At 41.6% G+C, this 19,499-nt stretch overlaps 1 protein-coding gene across 1 annotated transcript in view; it reads right to left on the bottom strand.

Annotated features, from left to right (window-relative positions):
- jade2 (jade family PHD finger 2) overlaps window positions 1–19,499 on the bottom strand; it is a 131,285-nt gene that overhangs the window by 78,326 nt on the left and 33,460 nt on the right. The window contains 1 exon segment of the mRNA XM_008332321.3: window positions 12,087–12,244. Coding sequence (XP_008330543.3) covers window positions 12,087–12,244 — 158 coding nt within the window.

The following is a 19,499-nucleotide window of genomic DNA, read 5'->3' as shown; positions in this document are numbered from 1 at the left end:
GACACAACCTTGTCCTGTCCACATCTGTATCCATCTGTCAGTTTATCTTCCCCCCCTGCACCCATCCACATCCTGGGAGGATGTTTTATATGAGGCCTGGGCCTCAGGGCTCTGCTGGGAGACAAAGCAGAGGTAAACAGTGTTTACTCTCCTGGAGGTGATTAAGTTTAAGTGGCCAGCCAGGGCACAACAGCCTCCCTGACGTGACCATTAAACACAATGGCCCTGTATTGGCAACCAGGCTGAGGTTGCCGGTGGAGGTGTGAAAAGACTGAGGTTCATATTTTAAGGAGGTGGTCCCTAAAAAATGAGGGTGTGTTCCAAAATCACTGTCAACCTCAGAAGGGTCCTACTCAGAGAGGAATGTGACAATCTTGATTACTACACTTTATATTTAGACACATCGAACTGGCACCAGTTTCATTTATTTAAAAACCAGACTTTTTTCTAGCTCGTACAGCTTGCCAAAATTTTCAAAAATGTTTTTATTAATCACCATTTTCTTTCATGATTTCCAAATGTAGCCTTAGTTTGTACCTATATATCAATCCATTCATCCATATATTCATCCTACCATCCATCTATCTGTCCATCTATCCATCCATCCATCATCCATCCATAGTTTTCCATTAATTTACAATGTCTTAATTCCAAAACCAGAGCACCACTTCCAGTCCCGTGCAGAGCTTAAATACTATCCAGTGATGACTACATCCACTTCTCATCTCCGACCATTGGCTTTAATCTGATCTGTAACTCCACACATCATCTTCTCTGACACGTTTTATAGTGTGCTGCAGGTGTTGGGTTTTTTTTTACATTATCAATTGTAATTATTGTATCAGCAATCCTGACCAAGACACTTCACTCGGCTGCTGTCAAAATAGTTGCACAAAGGCAATACAGAAAGATGTTTTTGGGGTTTTTTTGCATTTGAATCGACACACCCATGTTAGCCCATGTTTAGGGAGCTCTGGTAGATTACAGGCGTTGGCCAAATCAAGCATGCCCACATACAAACAACAGTGAGTGGTGGAAGTCCTCTCCCATGTCTCACTCCCGTCCCCGTCTCCAAACCTTAAACACAAACACACACAGACACATATGTCAAGTGAACCTGGCAGATGGGCCGTTGGTAAATGGTGGATGGCGTGTTCCAGATGTTGCTGAAGCCACGGTGCAGAAGGCGAAGGCCTTTGATCTGCCATACTACAGAGAACCCAACTGGAGCTGGATGTGTAGATGAGAGGAGGAGGATGTAAATAAATAATAAAAGCAAAGAACGGGCGCTGGTGTCGCCGGGCGCGAGGAGGAGGAGGAAAGTCCCATGTGACGTACGCAAGTGTTTGTGCGAACATGCTGAAGGGATTACTCACCGTGTACTTAATACACTCAACCGGGCATACATTAAGACATACCACATACAGTACAGACTCCCACACAGGGCCCTGGAGTTTCTGCTGTCAAAATAGTTGCACAAAGGCAATACAGAAAGATGTTTTTGGGGTTTTTTTGCATTTGAATCGACACACCCATGTTAGCCCATGTTTAGGGAGCTCTGGTAGATTACAGGCGTTGGCCAAATCAAGCATGCCCACATACAAACAACAGTGAGTGGTGGAAGTCCTCTCCCATGTCTCACTCCCGTCCCCGTCTCCAAACCTTAAACACAAACACACACAGACACATATGTCAAGTGAACCTGGCAGATGGGCCGTTGGTAAATGGTGGATGGCGTGTTCCAGATGTTGCTGAAGCCACGGTGCAGAAGGCGAAGGCCTTTGATCTGCCATACTACAGAGAACCCAACTGGAGCTGGATGTGTAGATGAGAGGAGGAGGATGTAAATAAATAATAAAAGCAAAGAACGGGCGCTGGTGTCGCCGGGCGCGAGGAGGAGGAGGAAAGTCCCATGTGACGTACGCAAGTGTTTGTGCGAACATGCTGAAGGGATTACTCACCGTGTACTTAATACACTCAACCGGGCATACATTAAGACATACCACATACAGTACAGACTCCCACACAGGGCCCTGGAGTTTCACATGACGTCCATGTTGGAAACAAGGACTCGTATGCACAAAGTCTGCCCACGGTGCGCCGCAGGGAAGCCCGCAGTAAATACCAACCGCCACAAACGCCACACAACTACAAGATGGATTTAACGTACACAAGCACACGCTCAAGGTCACGTTTATTTATACGCTTAAAACTGTTTCTCTGTTTCGTCCTTTCAACCCCAGATACTGCCCTTGAAAGCAGCATCCCTCAAATCAAGCTACTCCTCTGTGCTTTAAGCACAATTTAATTCTGCGATGTCCTTCGAGCAGGGTCTCAAACTCAATTTGGTTCATGTCAAGTGGGCCGGACCAGTACAATCATCACATAATTACCCATAAATAATAAGAAGATCACGTTTTTACCCTTTTTTCACGCAAAGAAGTATTAGAAAATCGTCATACTTAATTAAATATAATTTGACAAAACATCACGGACATGATGTGTTAGTGTTTGGGCGGGCCGGGATGAACCCCCTAGCGGGCCAGATTTGGCCAGCGGGCCATATGTTTGGCACCGCCGCCTTAGAGCATGACTCTGGAGGAGAAAAAAAAAAACAGTTCAGGGGAGCACTTCAGAAATTAACAAATCACATCACAACTAGATATGCTGATATATATTCTACATATGGCAAGAGCGGTATTTATTCATTTTAATCACAATAAAGAAAAAAAAAGTAGTTAAGTCAAATTTTCATCATCAATTTAATAAGTGCTGTGGTGCCTCCGAGGGGCTCAGCACTAGATCTCACATGAAGCATAAAAATCCCTGTCCAGAACAAACTTTGTTCTCGTTCATACCCCTTGAGAAAACCAACACATTTCACGGTTCTTGCGGCGTACGTGTCAGGCTTTACTGCCCTTTTTCTTGAAGTTTTTCAAACGATTCTCTGAGGTTGTGACTTCATAGTTTAGCTGAAAGTTAAATAATCCAAATTTGTGGAGTGAATCTACGTGGAGAGAAAGCGGTCGAAGACACACACCAGTACATTCGGCTTTGGCCGGGATGCTTTGCCAGTGCAAACAGATCAGTGGGTAAAAAACTATTGTTTGAAAGTGGAATGATAAAATTCCACAGGTCCGGATCAACAAGCTGAAGTCACTATTTGCCCAGAAGCCTCCAGGGGTGAATGGGTTTTTGTTGGAGCCTGACTCATCCGCTGGAAGCAGAAAACCCGTTTGTTTCTGGCCAGCGCTCGGTTACTGTGGTCGCAGTGTCAGTCTGCCAGCCGGTGAGGCTTGCAACCAGTCATTCAGTCAGCTCTCCAAGCCTGATTTCACTGTCATTGTCAGTGAGGTCAGCCAACCAGTCAGCAACACCACCAGTAAGTCAATACAGCCATAAAAATGTAGTTAAGAACACACTCATTGGTCTTTCGGCTTGGAGTGCAGCCAGCAGGGGAAATTTCACTCAGACGCCAGATGTCACTTTATCTGCCAGTTATTGTAATCAGTTAGCAAACATGGCAGCGTGTCTTTTTATGTGATTAATAAAGCTCTCAGTTAGAGGGCAGGGAATTTTGTTCTCATTTTCTTTCAACCACCCACTGACCCTTTACTTTACCCATCCAACCAATCAGTCAGAGAAAGGGGCTGCTTTGCCAATGATCTGTGAAGCAAACCACGCACCGAGTGGTCACTTTTTTTATATATAGTCAGTCAGGCAGAAAGCCTGAACTGCAGCAGCAGAAATGGCCCCCTTGCAGCCAGTGAAGTGAGAAAGATGTAAGAATAAAAAATAAATCAATCTGGATTTAAATGAATGCAAACACCAAATAAACACGCAGTTCCACACGGAATAAAAGGGGCTAAACATCCAGAGACCGATTCACTCAGCCAAGGGACAGGCAGCTCCGTCGATGCACAAGTCAAAGAGAAAGCTAATTGTTAAGCAATTGAGCCAATGGCTCAGTCAATAGGTCTGTCAGCGACCAACTTGCTACATCGCACAGCCAGTCAATGACTCAGCTACAGCAGGCACGGCTCAGCTACACAGGCATTTATGTGGTAAACCCAGTGACTCTGTGAACTCCACAAATGAGTGTGTGCTTTTATGCTAGGTGATTTATCACTCTGCGCCCTCCACACCCCAGAGGAGATCTTATTAAAAGACCCTTTCACCAGAAAAGGCATCAAGAACTATTCCTCAACATTTGATATTATTAGTTTTGTCACATTGTCCTACCAGACGCACATGGACGGGGCCCAGTTTGGCTCCTTAACCTGTACTTAGAGCAAGAAGAAATGCAGTTTCATATTCGCGCACTCACACAGCCAAAAGCAACCGACTCATGCTGTGGTCAGAAATATACTCGCTGACCCCTCGGAGCACCCTGCCGCTGAGCTAATGCAGGGGTATTTGGCTTTTGTCACAATCAGGACGGTCCACACGATTGGTCAGCAACTTATTCATCCAAGTCTGGGACACAGTTGACGAGCCATGAGCTCAACTGGTCAACACTTGTAAATAGTCGATTCATCAATCTGCTCAACGTTCCTTGAATCGATTCATCAATCTGCTCAACGTTCCTTAGATCTGACTGAACTTGTTATTAAAATCAAGCATTTTGCTGTAGTCATTAATTGAGTTTTTTTTTTATTTTTATTTTATTTGCATAAATTGAATTTATTTAATTGGTTAAAAATCAAGCATTTTGCTGTAGTCATTATTGAGTATAAATTAGAAACATTTTAGCTAGCTCTTGTTGCGATTTCTTTTGAATAAATTGAATTTATTTAATTGGTTCATTTCTGTAGTATTTAAATCCTTTCTTTTGTTTTGGCAAAATTGCCAACATTTGTCATGTTATTTATCAATGTAAACTGCTGTTTATTTGTCTTATTTTTCCTCCTTTTTTAAAAACAAAACAATTTCACTTTCCTAAGACGCTCTCAAACATGACTGAGTGGCCATGTGTGCACTCAGCTGTGCAGCCAGCTCAAAAGGAATTTTAATAAAGACAACAGATCTCTTTATTGTTAGTCTAAGTTGTGCTGCAAGGCACATCACAGTCCAGCCAAATAATCTTGTTGTCATTGTTTACTGCGATGAAAGCAAGGCATTGTGTCGACAAAATAAATCGATTTCTGCCTTTCTCTGACCCATAATCTCTCCAATATCTGAGTATATTATTTGTATTTGACTATGTTGAGTTTGAGTTTTATTTACTAAAGGACAATTCTGAGAATTTTTCCATTATTATTCGTAGAAATCGTAGCATTTACAGTACACAGCATTACCATTACTATTACATTTACTAAATATCTTTAATTATTTTGATTATTATGATACTTATTATGATTATTATTTCAATGAATGTATTCTATTATTTAAACTCAATTTTTTGACATCTTCTGGTTGTTTCACTGGGTGAAAACTGTGAGTCCAGGTGTTAATGGCTGAGCACTGAGTCACACTGGAAACCTTCAGACCTTACAGCTCTTCTTTTTTTTTTTAAATTATTATTACTAAATTCACACAGTCACATTCAGCTGAACACTTTGACCTATTTTCGCGCCAACACTTGAGCAGTTAAAGCAGAGCTGGCGCAAGGCACAATTACACAACCCACAATTTAGAAGAGTGGAAGTACGACCGATTATACCACGACAGTTGTGACGGTGGTTGGTGTTTGACCGTGAGGCCGATGACGCTGCTCTGAGTCATCTCTCTATCCGATTAGATGGAAAATCATCAGAATAAGGAAACACGAATTAGAGCAGGGGTGTCAAAGTCATACAGCCTGATGTGGGCCAGACCAGTACAAAGTCCATATTTTCCCCTTTGTTTTCATGCAAAGAAGCACAAGTATATTCTTGAATAAAATATCATTTTACAAAACAATTTATAAAAAAGTGTCTGTCCATTGTTTTATTTTCAAAATTCATCATGTGGGCCGGATTGAACCCCCTGTCAAGCCCGGTTTGGCCCACGGGCCCTATGTTTGACAGCCCTGCTCTAAAGTGTTCCATAGAACCAAAGGCATAGAGTTCAGATTAAACGTGGGCACAGAAAAAAAAAACAGCAGGAGTTTGATGACTATATAAACAAAAAATCATTCCAACCAGATGACCTATTAACACACTGGTGTTCGGAGCAGCAGTTGGGCCGGGCGGTTCCCAGAGGGATTTCTCAGGCCCTGGTTTTCTTGTCTGTCATTGATGTTCTCGCATCAGTGATTGTGTTATGACCTTCAGTTGGCCATTTGTCTCCATCACAAACACTGGAGGAAAATAAGCGTCACATCCATCCCGGGTCTTTCTCACACGTACACAAGAAGGCGCTAACGTCATCCACATTTTTTTTACTTTCTTCTTCCGAAAGGCTGATGATGAAGGACACATTTCTAATTAAGTTCCGTTACATAACTGTTGAAGTTGTAATGTTCCCAGGGACAACAGCTGAAGTATTCATCTTTGGGTGGTCTGGGTTTTACACTATGTTTCTCAATTTTCAACAGACATAGCTGTAGGTTGGTATATCTTATGCAAACCTCATTTGTTTTACAGTTATTTTTCAGTCTGACTCAACAACATTTTACTTATTGAGTTCAAGGGAAAACGTGGGTAGCAGTTTTATTGTACTTGAGAATCAAACGTAGTTCCTCTGCTTTAGTGCAGTGCGTGTAATTTACTCAGGTAGAAAATAAGATTTCTTTCTCCTTTAAATACATTTTGTAACAAAAATATTAAAATCTATTTCTATCCCTGTGTTTTTTTCCCATAGAGGTAGTAGTTGGTCTGGTGGTTAAGGAAGCAGACTTGTGTCTGTAAGGTTGCAGGTTCGAATCCAGCAGTCATCAGGTGCCACTGAGCTGCCCCCTGGTCACCGATGGGTTAAAGGCAGAGGACAAATGTCATTGTTTGCGGTGGTGTGTATCAATAACAACATTTCACTTTCACTTATCAGAGTCAACGCATCAGTAACTACTGACCCCCCCCCCAATGCCCCACCCTAAAAAAAAGTCCGAACCACAGTATATTCTCCAATAGAGACTTACTTCGGCTTGAGGGAAAATAGAAACCGAGATGAAACCAGTTTTGACGTGGTTTCAGTTGAACCGCTGTACTGACAGGTTACGAAACACTGAGCAAATCCGATAATGAGAACAAGATACGTGTGTTTGTTTGCGTTCTCTACTGTAACCAAGCACGACTAATTTCAAAAGGATGAAGTAAACTGGTTTTGAAACCAACTTGAAATCAAACGAAGATGATTGAACTCACACTACATACAAAATGACACCTGACCTGGTGGTCTAATTACAAACACGTTGGGGTTTTAGCTGCGAGATACGAGCAAGCCTTCGAGCAAATTTTTGCTTTGAGATACAAGTAAAGATTTGAGATACGAGCACGCTTACAGACGCTAATGCTAGGAAAAAAGAAAAGTAAAAAAAAAAGTAAGTAAGTTACGTAGTGTACGTGTAAGGTACAGTACGGAGTCAAGTGTCTACGTACGGTCCAACTCTCTTCCTCCCTCTACACATGCCGCCATTAGCCGCTACTCTATCGTCTGTCTCGAAGGTAAGAAAACTCGTCAGAAAACATGTTTTAGAGGGCCGAAATGGATAATTTTTTTCCCTATTATTTCTTATGGGAAAAAATGATTCGGGATACGAGCACCTCGAGTTATGAGCTCGGTCCTGGAACGGATTATGCGAGGTTCCACTGTACATGAATAAATATAGAATTTTTTAATAATCAAATTGTCTGTCATTACGTTATTTTTTTACCTAGAGTAAATGCTGAACGTCACTTAGTGCAAAAACAAACAACAACAAAAAAAATTCTCCCGTTCTTGCTGGGTGTTTTAAGCAGTGCTCCATTTAAACTGACGCGTCGGAAATGTAATAATGTGTTCAGTATTTGGCAGCTGTCAGACTGTCATAACACATGCAGACTAATGGTTGAAATGGACTTTAAAATAAGCTGCTCATAAATTCTGATGTGTGTTTGTCGGAGCTGCTATATTTTCGTTGCAGTGCGTTCCGGATCCTACTGCCAGCTGGGAGTATACGTCTGAATACTCTCTACTTAGAAGGTTAAATACTGGTTTGTCTGCACATGAGCAACAAAACTACTCAAAGAAATGAAGGCTGGATTTAGATTGTAATCTACTGAAGGTGTAGGACACGGCCCGGGGGGAAATATTTTAAATATGTGTTTTTTTTTAATCAAATGCAGAAAAAAAACAATATTTGTATTTCGTACTGCAGGACAAAAGCCATTGGCAAATGATTGAAATGAAGGATAAAAAAATGAGACTTTTCACAAAAAAAAAAAAATTCAACTTCATAATTTCATTTGTCTAACTTTAACTTTAATTAGTTTTATAGTTAACAAGTTAAAAAGGATGGAGAATAGAGAAATTATTTCATTATATCTGAAATAAAAGACAACCTTTGAGTTAATTCACAGTCATTTCTGTGAATGGTTTAGACAAGCAGTTCATTATTTTTATCTGAAGTTCGGTATTACAATCTCAAAGTATTTCTTTATCCACTTTTCTGATGAAAACTACAAAAAACGCTGCCCCTGCTGTTGTGGTGCTGTACTGCTACTGGAGCCTAAATTTCCCAAAGGGAACTCCAGAGGGATGAATAAAGATCTTTCTTCTATCTATCTATCTATCGAAAACACTTCCTTCCTCTGGACGTCGGGAGATCCAGACTCAGAAAGTCATCCATCCATCCATCCATCCATTGAAAAATAACAGGGAAATATGAAGGAATATATATTGTATTGGGATATGCTCATTATAATAGTGACATTACTTAACAACACAAAGTGAATCGTTACATTTAAAAAAAAAAAAAAAGTAAATAAGTAACACAGTTATCAAGTGCGGAGGCTATAAAACACTTCCTGCCTCTGGACGTCGGGAAATCCAGACTCAGAAAGCGCAGCCGTCTGCTTCAGCCAAGAAGAAAAGGCTGCTAAGATTTTAAGTTAATTAGCATACTGTCCTATCAGTGTTAAAATGCTCTGACCGGGGCTTTAGGGTTGTTGACGTACTCGCCGCGTCAACATCTGTCCCGTGAAAGCCTTCCATTGAAGCACAGCTGTATGAAACACGATCTGTTCATTTAGCATCACCGAACAACACGATATACTCCTGTCCTGCTACGTCACCTGCATTTGAACCCCATGTGCTTTGTGGTTCTGGTGGATTGCTGGGCTTTGTAAACCAAGCCTTTGGTTTTATATGTAGCGATTGAGCCTCGTTTACAAAAAGAAAAAAATGCACCGTCAAACTCCCAATGCATAAACTACGGCGGTCGGGAGATCCCTTCATGTGCAGTCCCCTCTGGCTGCAGCGTTACATGTGTTCAGCCAGACCACAAACAACGGATTTCAAATCTCAGACTCGGCCACCTTTCAAAGGAGAAGAAACGAAGCGACACGTGAAGTAAACCACCGTCCCATTCCTTTTCATTTGGTGAAGAGGCAGCGATATTCTTATGTGTACGTGTAATTATTTCCCTCTCTGGCTCAGTGTTGTCACTGGGGACTGAAGCTGCAGAGTCGCTGCCAAAGCCCCATTCACTGTCTGCACATAGCCAGTGTTACGCAACGGCTAATTACTTCCACTAGGCCTGAATGCAACCACGGAAAGGGAAGGGGGGGGTGGGGGGGGGTGAAGGAGAGAGAAAGAGAGAGAGAGAGAAAGAAACAGAAGAAGGAGAGTCATGAAATTAAATAGACAGAAAGAGGAACGACAAAAGAGAGAGGAGGAAGGAAGTCAGAAAGGAAGGGAGAAAATGACATGGCAGGTGAAGAGGAGGGATATAGAAAGATGTGTGATAATAAGCACAATGGAAGTTAAAAAAAAAAAGGACAAAGACAAAAGGACCGGTGGACAGAGCGACGAAGAGTAAAGGATAAACACCATCTTCATCTTCAATCCATTCACCTCTTCTTCTGTGTGCGGTGGTTCGCAAAAAAAAAAAAAACATCAAACCATAATAACATCTTTAGCAGCCACCGCTGCAACAGTTTTACCAAAGAAATCATGCAGCAGCGGCAGCCAAATACCAAATAAGGTCCAAGGAGAGAGACAAATGTGGAAGAGCAGAGTTGTCAAAGCCAGACGGAGCCTGCAGCCTTTTTCCTCTCCAACAATTTTTAGAGATGATGTCATTATCCATAAAAAAAAAGAAAAGAAAAAAAAAAAGAAAAATTGTGTCTGCACCTCTGGCTTCCCAAAAGGTAGCAGAGGTAGGAGGGAAGAGAACGGAGGGACGAAGACATTGCAGAGAGAAAAAGGCTCTGATGGAAACGAAAGGCTAGACAGAAATGAAAATCGTCTTCGTTTTCAGTTTATTAGTATTTGTTTCTGGTAGTTGAACAACCACTGGTCTTAAAGCCTTGAAGTATCCATTAAATATCTTTGTAAAAAAAACATTTTTTTGTAAAGCCTTGAAGTATCCATTAAATATCCTTATCGTTTTTTTGATTAGAATTTAGAATGTGGATTAGTAAGACAATGGTGCACCAGAGAGGTCACGGACCAGAATATTCACCTGTTATTTATAGCACCTCCCACAGGGGAGGTTAGAGCAGTGCATGCTTTATGTTCACAAACCTTTTCCGCTTATTCTACCCTTAAAGGAGAATGTGGATTTTACGATAGAAAAAAAAAGGACGAATCGGTTCAGGGGAACTGTTCAGACACTGGTACTATTTACCAAATAACGGTTTAGCACTGGTATCTGACAAATTCCAAGTGATATCCAATCCCACCTCCCAGTAAATGTTACATGGATTACAAGGCAGTCTGAGCATTTTCATTAGTTCCTACGCTGCCAACAAAACCATATGGGTATGTGAGGCAGCTGCAGCAGTAGTAGTGAGAGAAAGAGGGAGGAAGAGAGAGAGGGGGACGGGGGGGCAAGTGAGAAAAGCAGTGAATGTAAATGGTTTGAATGCCTGCACACATCTGCCTACCAGTTTGTATGTAACTGTACTTGGGTGTGCGCGTGTAACGGTGTCCGTACTGTGACCTTCTCACAGCTAACCAGTTTTTTTTTTCCCCGACCGATGTAACTGCTGAGAAAAGCCTCAACGGTTTGATCTGATCAAAGCAACGCCGATGTGCAAAGATGAGTCGATAGTTTGTTGCAACCTGGATTTTCATTTTAAGGATTCAATGAGTAAAAGTCAAACTCAAACTCACAGTGGGGCAAAATTAAAAACTGGGCCAAACTTAATATGTATTGAAAAACTGATGGCAGTTGTGCACGTTTTCCCGTCTCTCCAGATCTGTAAAGTAGAATTGTTTCATATGGAAACAAACTTTAGTTTTGTGTAAACATTGAATCTAGAACAACCAAAGCTTGATATTATAAACACATGAGAAATACATTTGAAATTAAACCCACATCAGTGGTAATTGTTTCTTATGTCTCTTTAACTGTAGCCTTTGGAGTTTTAATGTAAATCTTTTTTTTCACCGGCCAAAAACAAAATGTATGTGCTATAACCTAGCACATACATCGCTAATACTAGATACTGCAAGTATATAGGGGCTATGTACTGGCGGGCTGACTCTAGTAGACATTTGATAAGATCTCGCGGGCCACATATAATTACACTGCGGCCAGATATGGGTCCCGGGCCTGAGTTTGACACACATACAAGTTCATTTCCATTTCCGTGTCAGGGTCTCAGGATCATTTAATCTGCACTTCAACTGTGATAGTGCAGGGGAGATAATGCAAATCAGTCCTCTATGAAGGAAACAGAGGGCAGGGTTTCATTCACACCTTTTTTTTTCTTTACCAGATGGGAATCTCCCCACTATCATTTACACTTGCACGTCACCTGCACAATTAGATTAGAGGAAGTAGTGGGCGGGACAAATTCCCAAACATGACATTAGAAAAACATTTTCCGACTAAAACATAAAACATGTTGACAAAACATTTACACAGCAACGGCTTTAAAGCTGGGGCTCACATTTAACACTTGCTAAAGTAACCTGCCGTTTCTACCCAGCATGCAGCACACTCGTTTGGAGTGACCTACCTGACCACAGGCTCAGGAATGGCCTCCAGGTTGGCAGGAACCTGGACTCCTTTCTCCCATTCTTGCCTCCAGGGGTCTGAGAGGACGTAGAAGTCGTCCGGGCCGAGCTGGGCCGAGTCTGGCAACTTCATGGCCGTGATAAAGTCGGTACGGAACACCTGCGTGGAAGAAAAATGAAGAAAAAAATCAAGCAATTAGGTGAGATTAGGAAAATATAGATTGAATGGATTTATGAGATAATCGATCAAACGCAGCTCCTACGTAGGTTTGGTAAAACTCTGTACCACAAACAAAGACAAAAAAAACAAACACAATGATCCACTGGCCCTGTTGTAAATCCTTTTAGCTGCACATTGGTTTTGGTTGTTTTGTGAACCAGTCTTTTATTACTTTTGATTTCCCTCCAACACTGACTCTACAGCAATGAAATCCTTATTCATTTGTAAAGAAGCCAAAACCTATATTTTATTATACTGTCATTAGACTCAGCGGTGCTGGATTGTTTAGTCTTTGGGCAATAAGTGTAATATAATCAAGTAAAAAATCATTTAACTGAAATAATAATAAAAAACAACCTGTAAGCTAATAACTGTGCACTAATTATCCAGTCTTTTATTGCTATTAAAGACATGAGCGGCTCCATATCATTGGTCCACGCATCTCCTCCTTATAATGCATCAGACATGTTCGATAGGACACTGATATGGACTGCAGGCCGGTCAGTCCCATGACTCTATACTTTTGTCATTGACTGTTGTCATGACGATGAGAGTGTGTTTACATCAGTGTGTGTGGTTGAAAAACCAGTGTATAAAAAAGCAGCATCCTTACTGCTGCTGTGCCATCCACAACATCTGCCAGCTAGCACAAACAAATAATACAGTGGACACATGAGTGTGTGTGTGTGTGTGTGTGTGTGTGTGTGTGTGTTTGCATTGTGCTTCCATACATTTGCTTCCATGTTGTAGGTTCCTTTTCCTGTCTGTGTGTGTGCAGCTGTGTGTGTTTCTGCATAAATAATAACGTGGTGGTGTGTTTGGCTTGTTGAAAAATGAACATGTGTGTGTGTGTGTACGTGTGTGTGTGTTTCAGACACTTCCAAGGCTGTGATGAATCTTGCCGTCCCTTACAGCAAAACAAGTGGACAGAAGAAGACTGAGGGTGATCCACGCCTTCTTCATCTTTCTTTTCTCTTTTTTCTCCCCCCTCCTCCTTCGTCCCGTGTAGTGCACACAGTATAATCTCTCACTTTTACTTTATTTCGCTCATGAGAGAGGACGAGGACAGAGAATGGAGAAGAGGGGAGTATATCAGTTTTATTACTGTGTGTTTGTACAGGAACGACTGCAGCTAATTAATGTCTAGGAAACACTATTACAAGCTCTCGCAATTTTATGTTCTGCCTTCTCCTCTCGCTGCCTCTCAATCTCTCCTTCCCTCATCCACCGCTCGCCCTCTCAGTCATTTCACGTCCTTGTTTGATGAACGACAGGCAGACAGATGGAAACAAGGACTATTATAAAAAGACGGCAAAAGGAAAAAAAACAAAACAAAGCAAAGAGTCGGAAAGGTGGAGGACAGACGAGTGGTTTACAAACTGTCAAGCATATTTTTTTTTCCCCAAATATGAAAAACAAATGAGGCGCATTTGTCTTTCAAAGCTTCCAAAGTCGGCAAACTCATCCAGCTGAGGAATAGAGCTGTCCCTGAGCTGATTAGATTTCACTAACTTGTTTATCTTCCACGACGTCGGCTGTATTTTATTGCAAAGACAGTTACGGATAAAAGCACTCGGTTGTATAATAAAGGAGAGACGAGCGAGGGGCTCGGTATGGGACACGCAGCGCAAACGTCGTTTAGGACTGATTTTGTTGGACAACTTCTGAGTCTGGAACAGATTTCCAAACTTAAAAAGTGCATTTGTCATCTCCAGTTGTCCAAATTTCAAACACAAATTATATTTCCAAAAAAGGTTGGCTATGAAACGTGGAATCTGTCATTTGGCAGTGCACTCCAACCTTTATTTATTTATTAGGAAAAAAAATATAAAAGTATTTTAAATACGAAGTTTTTCACCGTATGTCGTAATTTAGAGGAGACAGAGACCTGTCTTCACTTTACTGTATGTCAGGGCTGTCCAACCCAATTTAGGTGAGGGGCCACATACAACCTAATTGGATGTCAAGTTGGCCGGACCAGTACAACTATAACATAATGACCTATACATAAAAGTTTGTCCTTTTCTTTTGTGCAAAAAGGTTCATTACATAAATCTTGATGTTTAATGAAATATAATTTTTATAAAACAGTTCCTTAACATTAACATTTATTTTCAAAAATTCATCAAGCGGTCCGCATTGAAAGCCCAAGTGGGCCGGTTTGACACCCTGCTGTATGTGATCCAACAAAATATTATCAAGCCTTTTATTGCTATTAAAGACATGGCATCAGACATGTTCTAATATGGACCGCAGGCCGGTCAGTCCCATGACTCTATACTTTTGTCATTTGGACAGAATGAGTACTCATCACAGCTGGTTTCTTTTAGCATGATTGATTCAGGGGTTGACTATTGACTGACTGGTTAGCTAAACGACAACGACTTTCTTACGGTAAAGTCTGTGCGGCTATGTTCATGACCCTCATTCCCGGAAGGTCATGGAGATGTAACAGAAGTTTTGACAGCCTTTAGTTTGTATTTATTTTTTCAAGGTGTAGCAACTTTTGTGAAAATCTGGTTCGCATTCATGTATTTGTGAAGACCCTAGCGGGCTTATAAAACTTTTGGTAGATGCCCAACTGCTACAAAAATAAAATAACCGAGCAAGGCTGCACACAATGGAACTGAAACTCCTTGAGCGAGATATTAATTCAAATGTCATCACAGTGACATGTCATCCTTCATTAAATCGTGCTGCTGGTGGCCATTTCAGTCAGTTCCTCACCAGGTTTGTTTACCCTTTAATTTTGCCTCCTGCAAATACTGTGAAAAACACCTAATTATTTCGTAAAACCGCTGCGGCGAGGTTTCTGCTGAAAGGCAACAGCTTCGGTCACTCATTCTACAATCATCAACCAGAGACGCCGCCAACATCTGCTGCTCTCTTCTCGACATTCTCCGCATGTCTTGAAATGAGAAAAAAAAGAGCTGGATCACCGGGTGATGCGGGAACGCTGATTAACTTTGTCTCCGAATCATGATTCAGCAACAATCAGATTCTGCACTGGTTTAAATGTTACGCCTATTTGCACTTCAATCACAGGAGGTCCTTTTTTTTCTTTTTTTTTTTTTGTGATCCGTCATCAGTTGGGGTTAGCATCGCACGCAGTGCGGAGAGATCAATGACCCTCGCGCTGAATGTCAGAAATACACACACAAAAACACACTCCACAGTACAGTGACAGTACAGTTTTCCCCTCTCTCTCTCTCTCTCTCTCACTCAGTCACACACTATCATGAAGCCGCGTTGAGCTACGGGTCGCTGTATCCAGCCCATCCGCTCATTAACTCCAATCTAGCTCTGCGCCGATGACATGAGCATGCACGGTGGAGTGTGAAGCGTACATGTGTGTCCGCCCGCACGTGCACCGGAGCTCTGGCTCAGGTCCAACAGCCCGACAGGCGTTCATAATCAAAGTCAAAGCGCAGGCTTCGGTCGGAGAAGTCTCAATATGTTCACACGCACAGCTGGGTTGAGGCAAGAGTTGGGTTTTCATGACGCCATCTGAACTCTACATCATTATTGGTCCCAGTTTACAAGCACGAGATCATTGATTTGACTGACCAATGTACAAGCATCGGGTTCTGTGGCATTAGATGACGATATGCATTTCAATTATCAATTGGTGAGGAAGCAATGTTAAAATGTGTCATACATATGGATCGCGGGCCAAAACCGGCCCGCTTGGGGGCTCAATATGGCCCGAACACTTGTGTTCGTGATGTTTCGTCCAATGATATTTCACTAAATCTGAATGTTTTCTAATAAACGTGCACTTATCAGCATGAAAACAAAGTAGAAAAACATGGACTTATCGTTATTCATACAGTAGAAAAACATGGACTTATCGTTATTAATACGTATTTATGTTATGGTTGTAGTGGTCCGGCCCACTTAACCCCTGGTCTAGACCCTTATAGAGTAAGTACTATAGTAAGCTATACAGTTGGAAACTACACTATATTTTCTGAAAAATATCTTTCCGTCTGATTCAGCGGCGTCAGATCTTCTTCATTAGAATCTCGGGGAGAAAAAAAAAAGTGTGTCATTTATTTACTTTACTAAATAAATTGAAACTGAAGGTCACGCCAAGGTTTTTATCACTGCCACGTTTTTTCTGCCCTTACTTAACAGCCAAGCAAACACTTGTTTGTTCAACAATTATCACAATTCCAGAGAAAAGTCTCATTTCTTCTTCTTTTTGCATTAGTGTTTTTGTCAAACACATGGCCTCAGATGTCAGAGTTAGTTCATTTTGCTAATTATTTCATTCAGTGTGCTGCGTTTGTAAAGAGACATGAAGCAGCTCTGACCTGCAGGTGTTACTGTACCTGTGGTTCAGTATGTCATGGAGATGAAGCTGCACCTAACTACTGAGTCCAATCATTTCATCCAAATTCAACCCTCTGACATTTTATTACAACGTTCACACACAACATATTTAGTTTCACTGACCTTTACCTTCCTCCCCTGATAATGCTAAAATTCAATGCTAAATGCTATCAGAGACTCACTTCTTACAGCAGTCTGTCTCCGTTAAGACTTAAATAAGAGGCAGAAATTCCAATAAATTCTGAATGATATTTAGACTCTGCAGATTAAGACATCCAATGATGTTATAAATCTACAGCTCCTTCAAAGCTGGATTCCACTTCCTGACTTATTCCTAGGGCTCGACTCAAAGCTGAGTTAATATCTGAAGTATGATTTATCTTCAGATGTTGGCATGCTAGCTTTAGCCTCTCTCTGTTTGCAATATATTATTTTCCAGTAAAAGACCAGAACATTTAAAAGAACACTTGGTAATAAAGTGTTTCCTTGTACCAGCTCGTTGTTTTTTCTGCTAAAAGCATTCTAATAATATGCGCCACTTCTTCTGCTAACAGTAGCACTTTTCATTTTGCCACAAAGACTTAGAGGTTTTTTTTATTACTTTCATGCATTTACCAAAGTGACTAACAAGAGGAGAGGAAAATCAGAATTATCCTAAAACCATAACAGATCTTGTCAAAAAAAAAAAAAAGGACGGCGACAGAGTGCTTGAGGTACTTTGAAGAGGAAGCTGATATTACACTTTCATTTGAATCCTTATCTCGGAAATAGGAGAGTATCATCGGCGCTTCTGAGCTACTTGAGAAAACCAACCAACACTTCCTCAAGTCTCGTTAGACTCTTTTTTTCCCCTCTTGTTTTGTTTTAGGACTGGTGTTTATTAGCGTCACATCAACTCGAGAGAGAAAAAAAAAATAAACCCACTTGAAATTAAGTAATAAAACAAAAGTTTAACACATTCACAGCTACATTCAGTTTAACTGACTCAAACTATATATTTGTTATACTTATATATATATTATGAATATTATTGGGTTGTTATGGTCAATATCTTCATTGTCATATGTTAAAATATAATATATAGGAGGGGAAGGAGAGGAGAGGAAAGGTGGGGGGGAAAAGGAGAGAAGAGGAGAGGGGAGATTTTGGATTCTTTTTTCCTCCTCTCCTCTGGGCATCATGGCTACCTGGCTCTACACAGTGCGTCATGGCAGATGTCGACTCACAGAGAGAGGAGGCTAATTTTAGCAGCCACATCAGAGAACAGGGACGGGCTCTAATGATTGGCTGCTTGCAAGGTCCACAGGACGCAGAGAGAGAGAGTGTGTGTGTGTGTGTGTGTGCGAGTGTGTGTAGTGGGTGATTAAGGGTGCAAAAATGAAGGAATGGGAAGACGGAGAAGGAGAGAAGGCGGGAGAAACAGAGCATTGGTACAGTGACTCAGTGATTTCAGCAGGGACCAACACACACTGACACTGAATCACACTTTCTGTGATACGCACCATAAATCTGGGAGCTCATATCCTTTATAGGAAACAGCACACACGGCCCACCTGCTGTGGGACATAATCACGGAGCGCATTTGCATTGTTTATGTGGATGAAAGGAACCGGCACCTCTGCTCTTTCGCAAAGGTGTGAAGAAAATCGGAGGAGTGCCTGGTAGTTCGAAAACCAAGGTGTGTATGAATACCACTGTGTATGAATATATATGAATACATATATAGACATGCATATATTTATAAATGCGCTAGCATCAAGATGCAAAGTAGTAATAAACGGACTCCGACTGAGGCGCCAAGGCGACAGTTATCACGCAGACACGTGTCGTCGCTGTAATTGGAGTCACTCACACCACCACCCCCGCGTCCCCCCTTAAAACATCCCGCCACTTTTCCAACAACACAAAGACGCCGATGGAAGTGTGAAAAGGATTTCCTCTCACCCTTTCCGCCGTCACCTCTCCACTCACAGACTTCGCATCCGTAGCTATTTAGCTTAGCCCCGCACAGCCGCGCTCTGAAAAGGCACTCTGCGTTCAATTGACGCTCCTCATTAGCGCGAAACGAGACGGCATAAAGGTTCTTTCGAGATTTCTCCGAGAGCCAGCTCCTCGTCACGAACCGAACGCCGCACGGAGCGGTGGCAGAAACCCTTCAAGCCAAGGGCAGGCGGTCTGCCAAGGCCTCACTCAAAGGTCACGCAATTAAGCTTTGTTCCCGATTCAATAAGGCTTTGAGTGAGTGACTGACTACGCCACTGTGATCGAGCAGATGTGATTTTTTTTTTTTTTTTTTTTTTTGGACTCTGGCAAGCTGCAGCTCCTGCCCTTCAATCATGGTCAGAGTCGTGTGTTAAAAGGCGGCAAGAGAGAAAGCTGAAACGATCATTTGTGACGTCTGTTGTCTGCAGATCCGTCTGCCGTCTACAGATTAAAATTTAAAAACTCATATTCACGACCAAGATGGTTATCGAGTTATCGATATCAGTCATTACTGTGGACCTGTAATACCGCGCCATCGTTGAAGGATCATTAGATTTTCTAAATAAAACATCTTTTAGACTTCATTCTGTTAGTATCAGAGTCTGAATGACTTGTTGTTTTAAAACATTGACAGATTATCTTTAAATGAAAAGATATGACTGGATACTTTTTGAATGAAGTAACTTAGGAAAACTGAAGTACATTTTTTCACTGTATCCCACTGCGGCCTGGTACCAAATGACCTACGGACCGGAATCAGCCGCCGAACCAGGTGTTGGGAAACCGAAAAATGGCAAACATGGTCAGAAAATCTTGCAAAAAAAAAAAATTCACAAGCTACAAAAAAAAAAAAAAAAAAAAAAAAAAGGGCCCCGAA

The sequence above is a fragment of the Cynoglossus semilaevis genome, chromosome 19 (assembly GCF_000523025.1).
Source record: "Cynoglossus semilaevis isolate Cse_v1.0 chromosome 19, Cse_v1.0, whole genome shotgun sequence".
In the NCBI taxonomy this organism is placed as follows: domain Eukaryota; kingdom Metazoa; phylum Chordata; class Actinopteri; order Pleuronectiformes; family Cynoglossidae; genus Cynoglossus; species Cynoglossus semilaevis.
The sequence above is the reverse complement of the archived record's forward strand: the minus strand, read 5'-3'. Positions and strand labels throughout refer to the sequence as shown.